Consider the following 15,883-nt stretch of genomic DNA (forward strand, 5'->3'; position numbering starts at 1 on the left):
AGAGAGCCCAGGATTTTCCCAGCTTTTTCACCCAGCAAAGCAAACAGCTGAGCCACGTAGGTGACCAGATAGGTTGGCAGCAGTAGAGTCCTCAGGATGTTAAAAGTCTGGAGCAACAGGCAGCCAAAATTCCAGGTGAGAGAAGAAAGCAAGGTGCACAACTGGGGAAGAAAAGGCAGAACAGAATTGTCACTGCAATGATGTCTTTGGAAGAGGTTCTATTTTCAGTGGGATATACAGTGCTTGTCCCCTTCCCTCACCCACCCAACACAACCAACAGATGTCATGTCCTACAAGAGACAAGTTCAAGCTGCTGTGTTCAAGTTGATAGTTGTACATATGAGGAATTCTAGAAGAACCAAGTGGTATCCTAGACAAGGCCAAGCTCATTGTCAGCACTGCTAGCTTTTGAAAAACTACTAAATTAATGAATGGTCAATAAATTGTTACTACACTGATTTGGTACTGCCTTGATGGTGTTAATGGTCTTAAAAATGCTTTCAACTGAGTTATTGCTGATCCCATGCTAAAGCTCAGCTTCAGAGTGTGTTAGTCAAATAACTGCAGTGGATTAAGGTGATTCCAGTCCTTGGCTAACCAAGCCTAACCAAGGTTAGCACTCCAGCAGAACTGGTGGAAGGAAACATGAGTGAGTACCTCAGTTGCTGCAATTCAAAAATCCCAGCAATGTAACTGAGCAGACAGGACTGGGAATAGTGACAGTGGTGGCACAGAGCAGCTTTCCCTTGTGAGCCCCTTGTGCAAAGGAACAGACAGCTAAGGCACAGGGAAAGAGAAGACACACGAGACACAAAGCTTTTCCACTGCTTGAAATTTATCTTTTGGGATTTGTGTAAAGCCTAAAAGGATTAGGGTTGCAGTGTTTGCAAAGAGACTTCTGGCCTCAGTTCTTATTGAGCAAGTGAAATGCATCTTATTTTCAGTCACATGCTCCACTGTAAGAAATCTGAAGCAACTTTTAAAAGTATGCAATATCAGCCATAAATACCAGGAGAGTTTCTACACACAGTTGAGTTAAAGTTCTTGTCTTAGAGGAATAAGTAGCAAATTTTTCCATTTTAAGAGCAGTTCTCAAGGACTTTGAAAATATGCATATGTACCTTTAAATACATATACACACACATATTCATAATAGTCATTTTGCACAATTGCGTGATACCTTTACCTCATCTACAACAGGAGTTATCACAGGTAGGGAAGGCAGAAAATAAAACCTCCTGTTAGCTATTAACCAGGCAGAAACCAATCTTGGAGCTTTGTCTTGCCCAAGAGGCCTCTGAGTCAGACAGAGGTGAAAAGAGTCAGAGCTGAGGCACAAAAGCAGTAGATTTGCAAGGAGGCAGCCTGGTCCCACTACTCACCATCAGGATGTTATAGAAAAGGCTCTTTTCAGCATGGGAGTACCTTATCTTTTGCCTCTGGGACCAGCTGTTTGAGGTCACAGTAAGAAGACTTTGCTTTTGGCTTTTTGGATTTGAGCTCAGATAAGCAGGCTTGGGCCTCAGTCTTCCCACAGATCCACTGGACTGTGACTCCTCTTGCATCTCTGTGCTGGATGCATCACTCTGGTTTTCTTCCTCTGTTAGTTCATCTTCAGAGTCAGAATCAGGTTCATCAGGAGATTCCTCCTTAATCTTTTCTGTGCTGATCATCTGTGCTAGAAGCACGTTTAAAAAGAACATGTAAAACACCTGTATATTACTTTTTTTCCATGGCTTCAAGACTTGGACATTCCATCTAGGAGCTGGACAATGTTCCTCTGAACTTTTTCCAGCTGAAATAAAGGCTTTTCAAACCAAACTAGACAATAAAAGGCCTTTACAAGTGTTTAATTTTAACTAATTAGCTCTTAATCAGCAATTATATTAAAGGAGGAGCTGAAACACCAACTTTTTACTTGCTGTAAACTAACATAAAAAAGTAAATATGACTGAATTAGTTAGGTAGTTGTTAAAAAAGAGTACATTTATTTTTATAACTGAGAAAAGCTTTAATGTTCTTATTCCACAAATATGCTGGTATGTAAAAATTTAATAATGTATCTAGTCTTACTGGTTAAAATGTAATGTAGAGCATTTGTGGAAATAGTTGGAGGCCTGGTCCTAACAGCAGTCACTCCAGGGCCAGAAATTGTGAATATAAATGTAGCAAGAATAGCCTGAAAAATCTCCTCTTAAACATCAAGAGAATTACTCTGTCCAGACAAAGCCTGACTACTCAGCTGCAGTGTAAGGATGTGGCACAGCAATGTAAAACAGATATGTTGTCACTGATTTTGAACTTCCTCAGTTGAGATTAGATTTTTTTTCTCCAGCATTAGAGCACAGGAGCAAGGCTTTGTCCTCACGAGTGCAACAAGCAGCTTATTATTAGTCTAACCCAAAGCTTGTTATTGGTTCCTGACATGTCAGAAGAAAGAATTAGGGATAGATTGGAAAAACAAAGTGGCAAAATACATAAATAAATGAAAATACATATCTTCCTCCTTTCAAAACTTTCTATCAGCCTCAGCATAAAGGAATTCCTTACCAGTTCCCCCAATAAAACCCTCCATGCCCTCCCAAAAGGGAGAGGTGCAAGAGAGCTATGAGACTAGAATTCAAAGTGTACAGAATTAGAGGATTTGGTTTGCTTTCTGGGGGATTTTTGAAATAGAAACCGATAAAAATTACTTATTTCTTAAATCAAATTACCACTGAGAAAAAAGGAGAGTGTAAGAAGGGTAAGTAGCAACTTGTCTTATAAGCATTTTTAACAGAAAAGCATAATAATTTGTTTTTCGATATGCTACCTCCACTACTAACAAACCTTTAGCCTTCTCCTATGACAGGAGGCATTAACCTAAAAATAGGCATCAGAGTGCTTTAGAGAGGAAGTTAACTTTATGCAGCAGCATTTTACCTGATCAGCTGCCAAACTTACCTTCATTAAGCAGCACCTGTAGCCAGATAATAACGATGACCAGCAGCATTACAAACGGCAAACAGAACCAGAAGAAAAGCAGAGGAAAGGTCAGCTCATTCACGAGAGGAACCAGGGGATACCTCATGGCTTGCTTCAGGTTACGCTAAGTTTAGAACAGCCCGACTGCTCCCCTTTCTAAGCACCTTTTAATAACTCTCATTGCGGTGCTGGTGATCACAAGAAGAGGAGTGATAAATCAGCAAAGGGGACAGCCCCATGCTGGGGAGGGAGCAACAGGGATTAATGGAGGATAAAAACAACTGAGAAAGGCCAATCCAGTCAGATGTTTTCTTCAGCTGCTATTTAAAGGATAAATACACGTTAGGAAGCTTTCGAGGCTTATGTTAAAACTGTAGTTATAGTTCTTGTCTTTGGATATAGGGGAGGTAACCAAGTGCTTCAGCCACTTTGAGACTGAGTAGCCAATGTTGCCCTTGAGAATTAAACAGATTCAATGCTCCAGAGGTGTAGAGGATGAGCAGCTGCAAGATACTGCTCTTATTCAATGTAGAGCACAAGTATGTCCCATATAGACTCTATTTTTAGCCTACTCTGCATGTCCTCACCTATTAGTTAATCCTTTAGGGAAATAAACCTTTATGTTTTAATTGCCCTTCTGTCTCCCTTCCCTCCAAGAAAGACAACTAGCACATTTTATAGGATGAGTGTCGATAAAAGTACTGCTTAAGAGTAAAAGAATTCAGTAGTGATCAAAGAAGGAACAAGATATGGGACTTGATAACTTGATATTTATCACACTGTGTGTTTCTCCTTCAATAAAATAAAGCCATAATCTCTTGCTTACCTTACAGAGGGTTATTTGACTAGATTAATTGTTTGTGTAGCTCTCAGGAGAAGAGAGCAGTGGTGTAAATGCACATTACAAATGATTGCCTGCATTTAATGTTCTTGCTCGTGAGCCTGTGTTTATGTAGTAACAGCCCCTTGAAGTGAGTCTTTTAATCCCAAGATCTAAATGAACTTTGCAAATTCTTATTAATTCACATTAATAACGCCTTTGCATGATAAAAGAAAGCTATTAGCCCTGCTTTGTGCATTGGGTAAACAAGTGAGAAAAGCCATTAATGCCCTGAGATTCAAGGATGCTTCAATATTTGAGTCCCCATTTCACACAGTGGGGGTGGCAGGTTGGGGGCACCTCTGGAAATCAGGCTGTTGATACTTTGTCTACAGCACTGAAAGGGATGGAAAGGAGCTGAAGCTGTGATCTGTTTAATTTTAATGATGGATTGTGTCTCTTAGTCACATCACTGGAAGCCCTTGGAGTCCATGCTGGTTCTCACTCAGCTGAGCCAGCCTGGACATCCTTGTTGCCATGGCAGGATGGATCTCACCCTGGAGCCACATCTCCCCAGGGAATGGGGGTTGAAGTAAAGGGGGAAGGCCCTCCCCATTCCCTGCATCTCCAGAGGGGCTGGTGGCACAGGAGTGGCAGATGCCTGGGCTGTGTCAGCGTCCTCCTGGGCAAGTGGCACAGCCCGGGGCTGTGGGGTTTCACCTCCACACAAGCCACAGCCATTGGGGAGGTTTCACAGCCCAAGTTTAAAGGGCGGGGGCACCCTATGTGAAGGGTAGCAGGGGTACAGCCCAGCCCTAGGCTGATGGTCATACCCACAAAATCGGATTTGTTACCTGGTGTGCAACAAGCCAGTAATGACACAGAGAGACATATTGTTTATTTCAGAGCTGCCCCAGCTTGGGTGCTCAGAGGTATTCCACAAATCCAGCACACAGCCATGGACTTTCCCTGACATTATTCACACAGAAATTCGGAGTTAGTGACTTTCCAAACACAGCCCCTCTGTCAGGACTGGTTAGCAAGTTGAATTCAGGTTTCATCAGCCCAGCCAATTTCTGTTTCAGTATTATAATGAACATGTTCAGCTCTAGGACACATGGGCCTTGAGTATTTTGCCAAGTCAGCAATATATAGATAGACATACATCAACATCTTCATTTGCTACATCCTTAAAGCTTGTTAGCTTCAGAATGTCCCCGACTAAGGGATGATCCTGCTGCCTGTTCCACTGGCAAGGTCTCCTTGCTTGTTCACTAGGCTTGAAAGCCCACAAAAGGTCTTGCATCAAAGAACATCCCGATCTAAGATAACCTTGACAGGCTCCACCCGAGGGTGCTGGTGGACAGCGGCTGCACATGAGCCAGGTGTGCCCAGCGGGCCAGCAAAGGCAATGGCACCCTGGCCTGTCTCAGCAAGGCTGTGGCCAGCAGGACCAGGAGAGTGATTCCTGCCCTGTGCTGGGCACGGCTGAGGTCACCTCGACTCCTGTGCCCAGGCCTGGGCCCCTCAGTTCAGGAAGGACAATATCCAGGGCTGGATGAGGCTCTGATCAAGTTGACATGGTTGCGTTAGGTCGTCAGACGGACTCGATGATCTCAGTAGCATTTTCCAACCCAAATGATCCTCTAAGGGATGCCAGCAGATCAGAGTAGACGATTGTCCCCCTCTATTCTGCCCTAGTGAGACCCCACCTCACACACTGCACACAGTTCTGCTGTGTCCAGCACCACATGGACACGGAATTTTGGAGCAAGTCCTGAGGAGGCCAGGAAGGTGCTGAGGGGACTGGAGCACCTTGAGACAGGCTGAGAGCGCCAGGGCTGCTCAACCTGCAGAAGAGAAGGTTGTGTGGAGACCTCATGGCACATTTCCAGTGTGCCAAGGATCTCCAGGGAAGATGGGCAGTGACTCTTCCTCAGGAGCTGTAGAGACAGGACAAGGGGGAATGGGTACAAATTGAAAGAGGGGAAATTTAGGTTCAGTACTAGGAAGAAATCCTTCCTGTGAGGGTGGGCAGGCCCTGGCACAGGGTGCCCAGAGCAGCTGTGGCTGCCCCTGGATCCCTGGCAGTGCCCAAGGCCAGGTTGGACATTGAGGCTGGAGCAGCTTGGGACAGTGGAAGTGTCCCTGCCATGGCAGGGGAACGGAACGGGATCTTTTAAGGTCCATTCTATGATTCTGTGCCATGTTGGTTGCTTCCCGTCCCACCGATGAAGTCTCCTCTCCTGCTGGTTAGGCTTGGAAGCGCACAAAGATCTCACATTACGGAACACACCCATTTAAAATAATCTCGGCTATTTCAAGGCCCCGAGCCCCGGAACCCCCGTGCGGGCCCGAGTTCCCAGCCGGACGCAGGCGGGACGCGCCCGCCATGGCGGCGCCCACGCGGGTGTTCGCCTTCCGGGACGCGCGCTGGGCCCCGGACCCGGTGCTGGCGCCGAACGCGGCCGTGCGGAGCCCGCAGCCGGCGCCGCTGGTCATCGACAACGGCTCCTTCCAGACGAGGGCGGGATGGGCCTGCCCCGACCCCTCCGTCCCCGCCGAGCCGCTGCTGCGGTTCCGCTCGCTGGCGGCGCGGAGCCGCGGGGCCCGCGGCGGGGCCGGCGCAGAGACCCAGGTGGGGAACGACCTGGGCAGCCCCGAGCCCCTGCGGTGGCTGCTGCGCTCGCCCTTCGACCGCAACGTGCCCGTCCAGCTGGAGCTGCAGGAGCTGCTCCTCGACCACGTCTTCCAGCGCCTCGGCGTCTCCTCGCAGGTACCGCGGGGCCGCGGCTGAGCCGCCTCTGGATCCCGACGTGGTTTGGGTTGGAACGGACCTCGCTCCACCCCCTGCCATGGACATGGACAGCTTCCACTGCACCAGGTTGCTCAGATTTCCATGCAGCCTGGCCTTGGACGCTTCCAGGGATGAGGCAGCCATAACTTCCCTGGGCAACCTGTGCCAGTGCCTCACCACCCTCACAGGGAGGAATCTTTTCTTAGTGTCTAATTTAAACGTACTCCCTTAAACTCACTGTTGGGTAATGCTCCTATTGCTCGTGTTCACTGACCACCTCCATACCCAGCTGTGTTGAGAGTTGTTTCTCAGACCATGGAGCTCTTTGTCTGCATGACAGCACCAGTTTGAAAGCTTTACCCGGAGTGGAGCTAAACTTCCACTGCTTTTCACTCACCACCTCATTGCATAGATCTTGGTTACTTAGATTTTTAATAATTTCTATATGCTTTTAAAAGTCCATTCTCCTCCACCATCATGAGTTTATTCTTTGATTGAATTAGCATTAGCATCTTTTTTTACCCCCTTAAACATTAGATATAATTTAACTTTCATGATTAATACCCTGCACATAAGGTGCTTTTTCATGCCCATTTTGGAGGATTTTTTTCTGATGCTTAGAAGAAGAAGCAGAGATAACTAACCCTGGATTTTCCCCTCACACCTTTGTTACTGTTCTTACCCTTGTTTCTCCCAGGGTTGTGTGGATCACCCAATTGTTCTGACAGAAGCAGTTTGCAATCCTCTGTACTCAAGGCAAATGATGTCTGAGCTGCTCTTTGAATGCTACCAAGTGCCAAAAGTGTCCTATGGCGTGGACAGCCTGTACAGTTTTTATCACAACAGAAGGCAGAACTGGCCCTGCAGTGGTTTGGTGATATCCTCAGGGTACCAGTGCACACACATTTTGCCGGTCTTAGAAGGAAGGTGAGTTCTGGGTGCCTTAGCTCCAGTGCAGCCACTGGCTTTTCAAGTGATGCAAATACCTGTTCCTCCAGCCCTGCACGATTAACTCTTGTATTAATTTATACTGATGAGTTAAAACCAGGTCTGCAGATTTTGTTTGCCAAGTTCTGTTGAGTTTGAATTGAAGAAGCAGTGCAGCTTTGTAAATGTTGTGGTTTTGTTGCTACTTGTGCCTTAATGTGTATTCAAAGGGAGAAGGGGATATGTGCTTTACACATGTATACTTTATGTATATGTATACTTTAAGTTTTAAAGCAGCTTTGGGGCAAAGTGAAGTGCTCTGTGTGTGAGACTTCTGTAGTGCTTGAGACTTTTATCATTCTGGTTATTCTGCTACATTGCTCTACTTTCTATTTTTACTTTTTTTCTTTTTCCTCCTTTTTAATCCTCACTGCAGGAGATGGCTTTATTATGTCTGGTAACTGCTTCAAATTCTCAAGGTTTACACTTGTCCAACCAGGAAGTGTTAGAAAGGCTAAAAACTACTTTTAGTGCCACTACCCATTACTTCTCTTGTTAGAACAGGACATCTTGCTGTAGCCAAAATTATTTAATATTTGGGGTTTTTTTATAAAGCAGAACAGTCTCACAGAATAAAATAGTGAATACAGCAGTGCTTGCGCTGTTACCCGAGAAAAGCAGGTGTGTCAGATTCTCTGGTAACTGAACCTTGAAATATTTATCTGTGAATATTCATCTACAGAAATCGAATAATTCGGGGGGGAAAGCAGGAGCTCTGTTTGATTTCCTGCGAGTTCCCCCCAGTCTGAGCTGTGTCTGTTTGCATTTGGAGGCTGGATGCCAAGAACTGCAAGCGCATTAACCTGGGGGGGTGCCAGGCTGCCGTGTACCTGCAGCGGCTGCTGCAGCTGAAATACCCCGGGCATTTCGCAGCCATCACGCTGAGCCGCATGGAGGAGATCCTGCACGAGCACAGCTACATCGCCCAGGACTACATAGAAGGTAAAACAGCTCTGATTCACCACTAGGTAGTGCTCACCCGCACTTAGTTTGTCCTCTCCACCCCTTGTTTCAAAGTTGGCTCGAATTCTTCCAGAAATATTCTGGAATATTTCCAGAAAAAAAACCTTCTGTTTTGCTTTCTTTGCAGCAGTTTGCCTCGTGCTTAACAGTGGTTTAATATGTAAAATTAAGATAGGAATAAAACTTAACTACTACCAGAAAAAAATCTGTATTGGTTCAGATTTCTCTGTGAATAAACTGTGATGGTTTCAGCAGAAAAGAATTTAAAATGACCTTATTGTTTCCTTTATATGTCAACAAAACCTCTAAGTTGGTTAGGATTTCTGTGTTTTGTATCTGCTTTAAGGTTTCCGAAGTTGCACAGGACATTTCTCATGACTTTGTACTAATTAAATAAGTTTTAAAATTCCCGTGGCAAATGTCATCTGAAGTGCTTCCTGAAGAAAAGTTGATTGTTTGTTTTTTTAATTTGTCACTTGTGAATGAGCCCTCCTTAGAAATACGTGAGAGCTCTCCCTCCCCTTGGGCAGAGAGACTTCAGTGTGCAGTTGCACTTTGTAGTAATGGTGTTTCCTGGAGGTCAGAGCACTCAGAGCTGCTGCACTGGGTGTGTGACCTGGAGGCAGAGCTCAGAGGAAACAGCCAAACGTGGGAACAGCTGCCAAGAGGTGACAAAATTCTGTGCTTGCAGTATTTTTGCCTCCTTTCCTCACCTTTCATCCTTCACGCGGGGTGTGCGCGACAAGCGAATCATTGTTTTGGGCTGCCAGAACACAAGGTTGCTTTGCTTTCCAAACGCCCAGAGCTGCAGAAGTGGCGGTGCCCAGAGTACTACGAAAACAATGTGCACAAGATGCAGCTGCCTTTCTCCAACAAGCTGCTGGGCAGCACTGTGGCATCTGAGGAGAAGCAGGAGAAGAGGCAGCAGCAGCTGCGGCGGCTTCAGGAGCTCAATGCACGGCGCCGGGAGGAAAAGCTGCAGCTGGACCAGGAGAGGCTGGACAGGTTGCTGTATGTGCAGGTAATGAAGGCAGAGTTTCAGTGTGGGATCTTGGGAGGAGGCCAGGCTGCCCCCAGAGCTTTATAAGAAGGTCACACATCCGTGGTAAAGAAGCTGTGACTGTCGTGGGTGTTCTCTGATAGGAGCTTGCCAAGGTTACTTGTGAGATAACAGAGGGAGATGATTGATGCAGGGGATGTTTTCAGTTTCTGAACAGCACTTCTGGGAAATACTTCAAATGCTGTCAAAGTGTGCACATCATAGTCTGTAGTCATGCAAGCAGAGCATCTGTACACCACTGCTGACTGCTGTGATTGCCCTGTTTTGTTCATCCTGATCTGTCCACAGGAACTTTTAGAAGATGGTCAGATGGATCAGTTCCACAAAGCTTTGGTGGAGCTGAACATGGACTCTGCAGAAGAACTTCAGTCTTACATCAACAAATTGAGTCTGTCCGTTGAACAAACGAAGCAGAAAATCCTACAGTCAGAAGTCAATATTGAAGTAGATGTTGTGGACAGCAAGCCAGAGGTAGGATGTCTTCACCAAGTTAATCTTAATTTTATCTTTGAAGGAATTAAACTTCTGTGCTTGAAAATGTGTCCCTTCAGACTTCCATTTGATGAACTAAGCTTTTTCTTTAACACACAGCAGGTCATTATTAAGTTGGCAACTGCTTCTCTCTTTTCAGAGAGAATGTCCTGAGACAACTGCCCTTAATCTTCGTTAGACTCCTACCAAAGATACAGAGGAACCCATCAGTCTTTTTGTTAAAAACAGTATTTGTTTTCCTTTCTGTTCTCCCCTTCAGGTGCAGAGAACTTTATGGTAAATAACCAACCCTGCTTTCATTGCACCTGTTTGGTGCATTTAAAGCAGCATGTTCTGTTTTGATTCCTTAATGAAAAATTAATTACTACACTTGGGTGTTGGAGTTGTCTTGAAGATGAGAAGCTCCTTATCTGCTTGGCCAGACTAACACAGGCCCAGCACCCAGCAGCTGCTGCCAAGAGGTGCTCTAAGGCTGTTTGTGCATGTGCTTTTAATTGACTTTCAAGTCACATGAGACAGAGCTTTTTAGCTTTATTAGCCTCTGTTCAGGGAAAAAAAGCCCAGAAAATTGAAGCACAGAGGAGAGATCCTTATTTAGGTTGCCCAGAGAAACTGTGGCTGGCCCATCCCTGGAAGTGTTCAAAGCCAGCTTGGAGCAACTTGTTTTAGTGGAAGGTATCCCTGCCCATGGCAGTGGGTGGAACTGGATGAGCTTTTGAGTATGATTATCAGTGCAAGAATCAGAATGATTGTGCTTCAGCAAAATTCAGGGAGATGATGGGCTTATCATTATGGTGAAGAACCTTTCTGCCTTCTGTCAAAAGATGATGTTCTAGAAAAAGGAGAATTGAAAGATTAGCAGTTATCTGTGATTTTTCTCAGTGACTGCAGGTAAATTCCAACATCTCCCACACTCCTGCTCTTTTCTAGGTGCAATCTCAGACCTCAGAATGAATCTGCAAGCTTTGTTATTTGTTCTGTGCCTTGAGAGGGTGCTTAGACTTATCACAAAATCCCTTTGTAAGACCAGGTGTTCATCTGAGTTCTGTGTATCTTTCTGGATTTGTCTTTTTTCCTTTTTTTATAAGATATAAAAAGCAATGCACATAAAAGGACTTCATGAGACTACATCTTTTTGCTGTAACAATGAACACTTCTGAACTTCAGTTTGAGTAATTCACTTTGGTTAAGTAGAAAAAAACAGGTACTTAAGGATGTTTGAAGGACTTAATTTTCTCTCATCCTGACATTGCAACAAATGTTTCAAGTTTAAAATAACCAAAACAAAGATTTAGCTACCAAGTCCCTGAGGTAACATTGTAACACAAAAATTGAAGACTATTTAAAAGCTGCTCGTACCTCACAGCAGGAGTCTTGTAGGATTTTGAGTGATGCTTTTCATTAGGAAAGAACTTCAGGTCTGTGTAAAATAAAATGAGGTTTGGTGCATCCTGTGAGCAAATAGTAGACTGTTGAAACTCTCAAAAATTGTGTGGTGGCTTTGTAGCTAGCAAATATTTGTTTTCCAGTCCCACAAAAGCAAAATCAGGAATTTAATGGTAATTATAGAGCAATTAGAAATGCTGGGAGGGTACCAGGTTTAAAACTGTATCAAAAGCCATTTTACTAAGTTTTAATATGCTGTTATGCTTAGGACATGTCTGCCTGGGATCCTGGCAGTCAGCCTGGTGACTGAAGTCTGGATTTCTGAGCTGGCATTGGGAGAAATTTATTAGAAGTGTTTTATTTTTGTGCTTTGCATGAATGTCTGTATTTCTGTATCCTGGGCATTTATGCTTTCAGGCATGTTATGGAGTTGAGATTTGAGGAAACTGAATTTTCCAGCCATGTCACCAGAATTGAAATCCCACCTGAGCTAACCTACCCTAACATGCTTGCTCTGTTTCCAGACTCCTGACTTGGATCCACTGGGTAGTGAACAGTCCCTGGAGGATGTGGAAAGTATTAATGAGTTTGAACCTTTATTTGCTGAGGAGCAGCCTGAAGTTGAGAAGCCTGTTGCTGCAGTGCAGGTTTGGTTTCTGTACTTACACCTCGTGCCAGGGGTTTGCATCCCAGTTGTCCAGCCAGTCTGCTGACATTTCTCCTCATGCAAACATTGTTGCCTGCTCTTGGAAGAGATGCTGAAACCACCTGAATAGGATATTAAGGGATAAATCCTGGCAATCTTAGCTGGTGGTTTAGAAAGAGAATTCCCTCTTGGCTAACTCTGCAGGCACTGCCTGGTGTAGCAGTGCTGTGTTATTAAGGGAGAAAAGTTCTGCTCAAGTGTTTTTGTCTGTGATCCATAGCCTGATATCCCAGTGGACACAGCTTTCAACTTGTGAGGTTGAGCCTTAGAATTAAGTGGCTCCAAGAAGAATAAATGATCAGAAACATCCAGCTCCCCTGACCTTTTGGAACGTTTAGCATAATGCTGTTTCTCTGTGGGAGCATTACCATCTTGGTTTTTGTACAGAATTGTTTGGAAACATTGCTTATTCTGGAATATTTACTGTTCTTTAACATAATTCCCCACTACTTCTCAATGTTTTTAAAGCCTGTGTTTAACCTGGCCGAGTACCATCAGCTTTTCCTTGGCACTGAAAGAATCAGGGCTCCAGAGATTGTCTTCCAGCCCTCCCTGATAGGAGAGGACCAGGCTGGTATAGCAGAAACCATGCAATACGTCCTTGAGAGGTGAGTTTACAGGACTGTTTACTTCAGACAAGCTATTCTTCATTTGATACCAGCATGAGAAAATATGTTGAATAGCTCTTTTTGGTGGGCTTGGGCATTGCAGATTAGACATGGCTTCCTGAAAGCCACATGTAACTCTGCTTGTTTTAAGTCAGTGAGTCTACAAAGTTTTTTTGATTAGTAACCCCATAAATGGAAAACTTTTGAGCGCACACCTCCAATGTATATTTGTTAATTACAGCTACTACTAAACTAATGTAATATGAATGTTTTGAAACATATACAAAAATAGTAATTAAAAATAATGAGATAAAAGCAAAATAAATACTGTTTAAATGTGTTTATCAATTTATTTTCCTGCACCCCACTGGATTGTTTCACACAGATCCCACTTTAGAGGTCCCTGGTCCATCTTGTTGTTGAGGGAAACAGCAAATGCTTGCAGCAGTGAGCTGGCAGTCTCTGGTTTTAGGAGACCAACATTTTCAAGTTAAGATACAGGCACACCTGCTGGACATTCCCAGACAAATTAGCATTCATGAAATGTCACCTCTGAACTGTATGAACGTAGGAGATCACATTTTCTGAAAGCTAAGAATTCCAGCCCTAGAAAGAAATCCAGTTGTTGATTTATGGGGTACTGAGTGCTTTCAGGATTTTTTTCTGCTATCCCTCATAATTTCCGGAAAACAAACAAATTTTGCATGCCAGGAAAATGAAGTTTCTCAAAGTGAATTCTGGGACAAAGTATCAGTATTCCCCACAGCTGTGCCAGTTCATAGACCAGATGTCCTTGGGAAAGGCTGAAGCTGTTCTTGCTCTTCACAGGTATTCAAAGGAACAACAGGCTATCCTTGTCCAGAATGTTTTCCTCACTGGTGGAAATACCATGTACCCTGGACTGAAAGCCAGAGTCCAGAAGGAGCTCCTGGAAATAAGGCCATTCCAGTCATCCTTTCAGGTGTGTGTATTGCCATGATGTTTATTGAACAGCCTGTTCTTCTGTGTTCAGATGTAATCAGGTGAGGTGCAGAGCAGGGGTACTTAGAGCACGGGCATGGAGAGGGTTTTAAGGCAAGACTCTACAAACAGGTTTTTGACCTGGGAAGGTGCAGGTTAAGCAAAGATTCAGATTTTCTCTTTGTGAAGACAGCATAGTGAATAGGGAAAAGGAGAGTCTGCTTCTGCTAAAGAACCATACACACAAAAGCATGTTTGGCTGGAAATTTGATTGCTTAGGAATTGATAACAAGGTGAAAACGCATTTGAACCCATTCCTAACATCATTATTTCTGAGAGACACTGAATAATCAGTTCAAATTTCTGAAATTCAGTTGTTTGTCTCATATACCATTGTAACCAGGGTAAAAAGGGCTTCCCTTTCCTGTGCTGACTTGATTTTGTTGTGTTTTCCTTCCATCCAGGTTCACCTTGCTTCCAGCCCCATCTTGGATGCCTGGTACGGGGCTAGGGACTGGGCATTGGAATACATGAACCGTGAGGAAGGCTGGATAAGCAGGAAGGACTATGAGGAGAAAGGAGGGGAGTACCTCAAGGAACACTGTGCTTCCAATGTCTATGTCCCCATCCGCCTTCCCAAGCAGGCCCCACGGGCAGCAGAGGCTCCCAGCAGAGCCTCGGGCACAGGGAACCCCAGTGAGCAGGCATAGCCCTGTCCTTGGCACCCACAGCGCTGCAGGGAAGAGTTCCTGGTGTGGTTCCTGCTGTGCAGCAGGACGGAGCCTGCTGGGAGCACTGAGATCCCATCCAGGTCCTTGGCCAAGGAGGACAGGACACGCTGGCACGGCCGGAACGCTCAGCGCTGCTCACACACGGCACCTCGTGGGGAGGAGAACTCCCTCTCAGAGACTGTCGTGGAAAGGCTCAGGGGTGTTGGAGAGTGTATGTTTTACAATTTTTTAAAATGTAATAAAATGTCCTGGTTTTGCATGTTTTTTTTCTTGCAGCTGCGCTGTACCAAGCCAGGCAGCCCAGCAGGTGTCCCCCTTGCCCGTCTCACCATGGTCTGTCGGGACATGTCAGGTCGTGCTACGGGACACCAGGGGGGCTGAGCTCAGCCCTACCTGCCGAGGCCTCGTGTTCCAGCTCCTTCCTGCTAAACCACCACCAAATAACCGGGGGTACTTCTTGTCTCCATCGATATCAGAGATACCTATGTCGTGGTTGAAACTGGAGAGCTGGGCGCATAAAAACACAATCAACCCTCCATAAAGCACAGTCCAGAGGCAGTGCCAGGCCTTGTGCTGCCCTTGAGTGGTTCTGCTGGCTAACAGGACAGCTCTTTGGACTTTGTGATCAAAATTGTAGCAGTAAAGCAAAGCTTTTTGCTTTTCCACTAACTTCTGTGTTTCGGTGATTCCATCTCTTCAGAGCTTTGAGGATGGATTTGATTGGTTGTACCTTGCTTAAAAATGCAGGTTTGCAGCCAGGCCCCTGTCCTGCTGTACAATATGTTCCAGCTTAAATATTCCTGGGGATTCAGCTGTCGCACTGAACAACTTGTTGCTTTCCCAAAAGAATAATCCATACTGAATGCTGAACCCAAACTTAATGAGACTCCATCACTTCGGCAAAAGCTGGAATAGGCAAGGTAATGGGGAAAATATCCAGACTGTAACTGATATAAAAAAGGTGTAGAGGTGATGATTTTGTGTCCCTAAGGGCTGCAGAGCATCAAGGTAAGTTGTCTTCTGTCAGATTCAAAGCAAAGAACATGAGAAACTTGCTTGTGTTGAAGTTGTTTGCCACAGGATGAGATTTTTGGATTCAAAAGTATTACTGAGATTTATGATTTTCTAAAAAAGCGAAATTTGTGGACCAATGTTGCACTCACCTGTGCATTGAGTGTTCTTCAGAGAGCCTGTGAGGGAAGGGTTGCTGCTGTTCCTGTGGCACCCAGCACTGGCCAGTCCCAGGTGGGATACTGGTCTTGGTGGCCTCTGCCTGCTCCTCACAGGCTGTTGGGCAGGGCAGGAGAAGGGAGCTGCCTGCTCCCAGGTGACCTCAAGTTTGGATTATTGATCCTATCCCTGGCTGCCTGGAGGCACTTTTTAGGACAATTAAGGGAATTCTGTGGGTG

General features: G+C 45.1%; 1 protein-coding gene across 1 annotated transcript; it reads left to right on the forward strand.

The window, feature by feature from the left end:
- Positions 1-6,176: 6,176 nt before the first annotated feature.
- Positions 6,177-14,928, forward strand: ACTR5 (actin related protein 5). Its single transcript, XM_062505042.1, has 9 exons — positions 6,177-6,560; positions 7,279-7,508; positions 8,341-8,510; positions 9,335-9,552; positions 9,880-10,062; positions 11,994-12,116; positions 12,644-12,783; positions 13,612-13,744; positions 14,208-14,928. Exons 1-9 carry the CDS (start codon positions 6,177-6,179, stop codon positions 14,451-14,453), a joined length of 1,827 nt encoding a protein of 608 aa, XP_062361026.1. The 3' UTR covers positions 14,454-14,928.
- Positions 14,929-15,883: the final 955 nt, after the last annotated feature.

The sequence above is a fragment of the Cinclus cinclus genome, chromosome 18, assembly GCF_963662255.1.
Source record: "Cinclus cinclus chromosome 18, bCinCin1.1, whole genome shotgun sequence".
Classification (NCBI taxonomy): domain Eukaryota; kingdom Metazoa; phylum Chordata; class Aves; order Passeriformes; family Cinclidae; genus Cinclus; species Cinclus cinclus.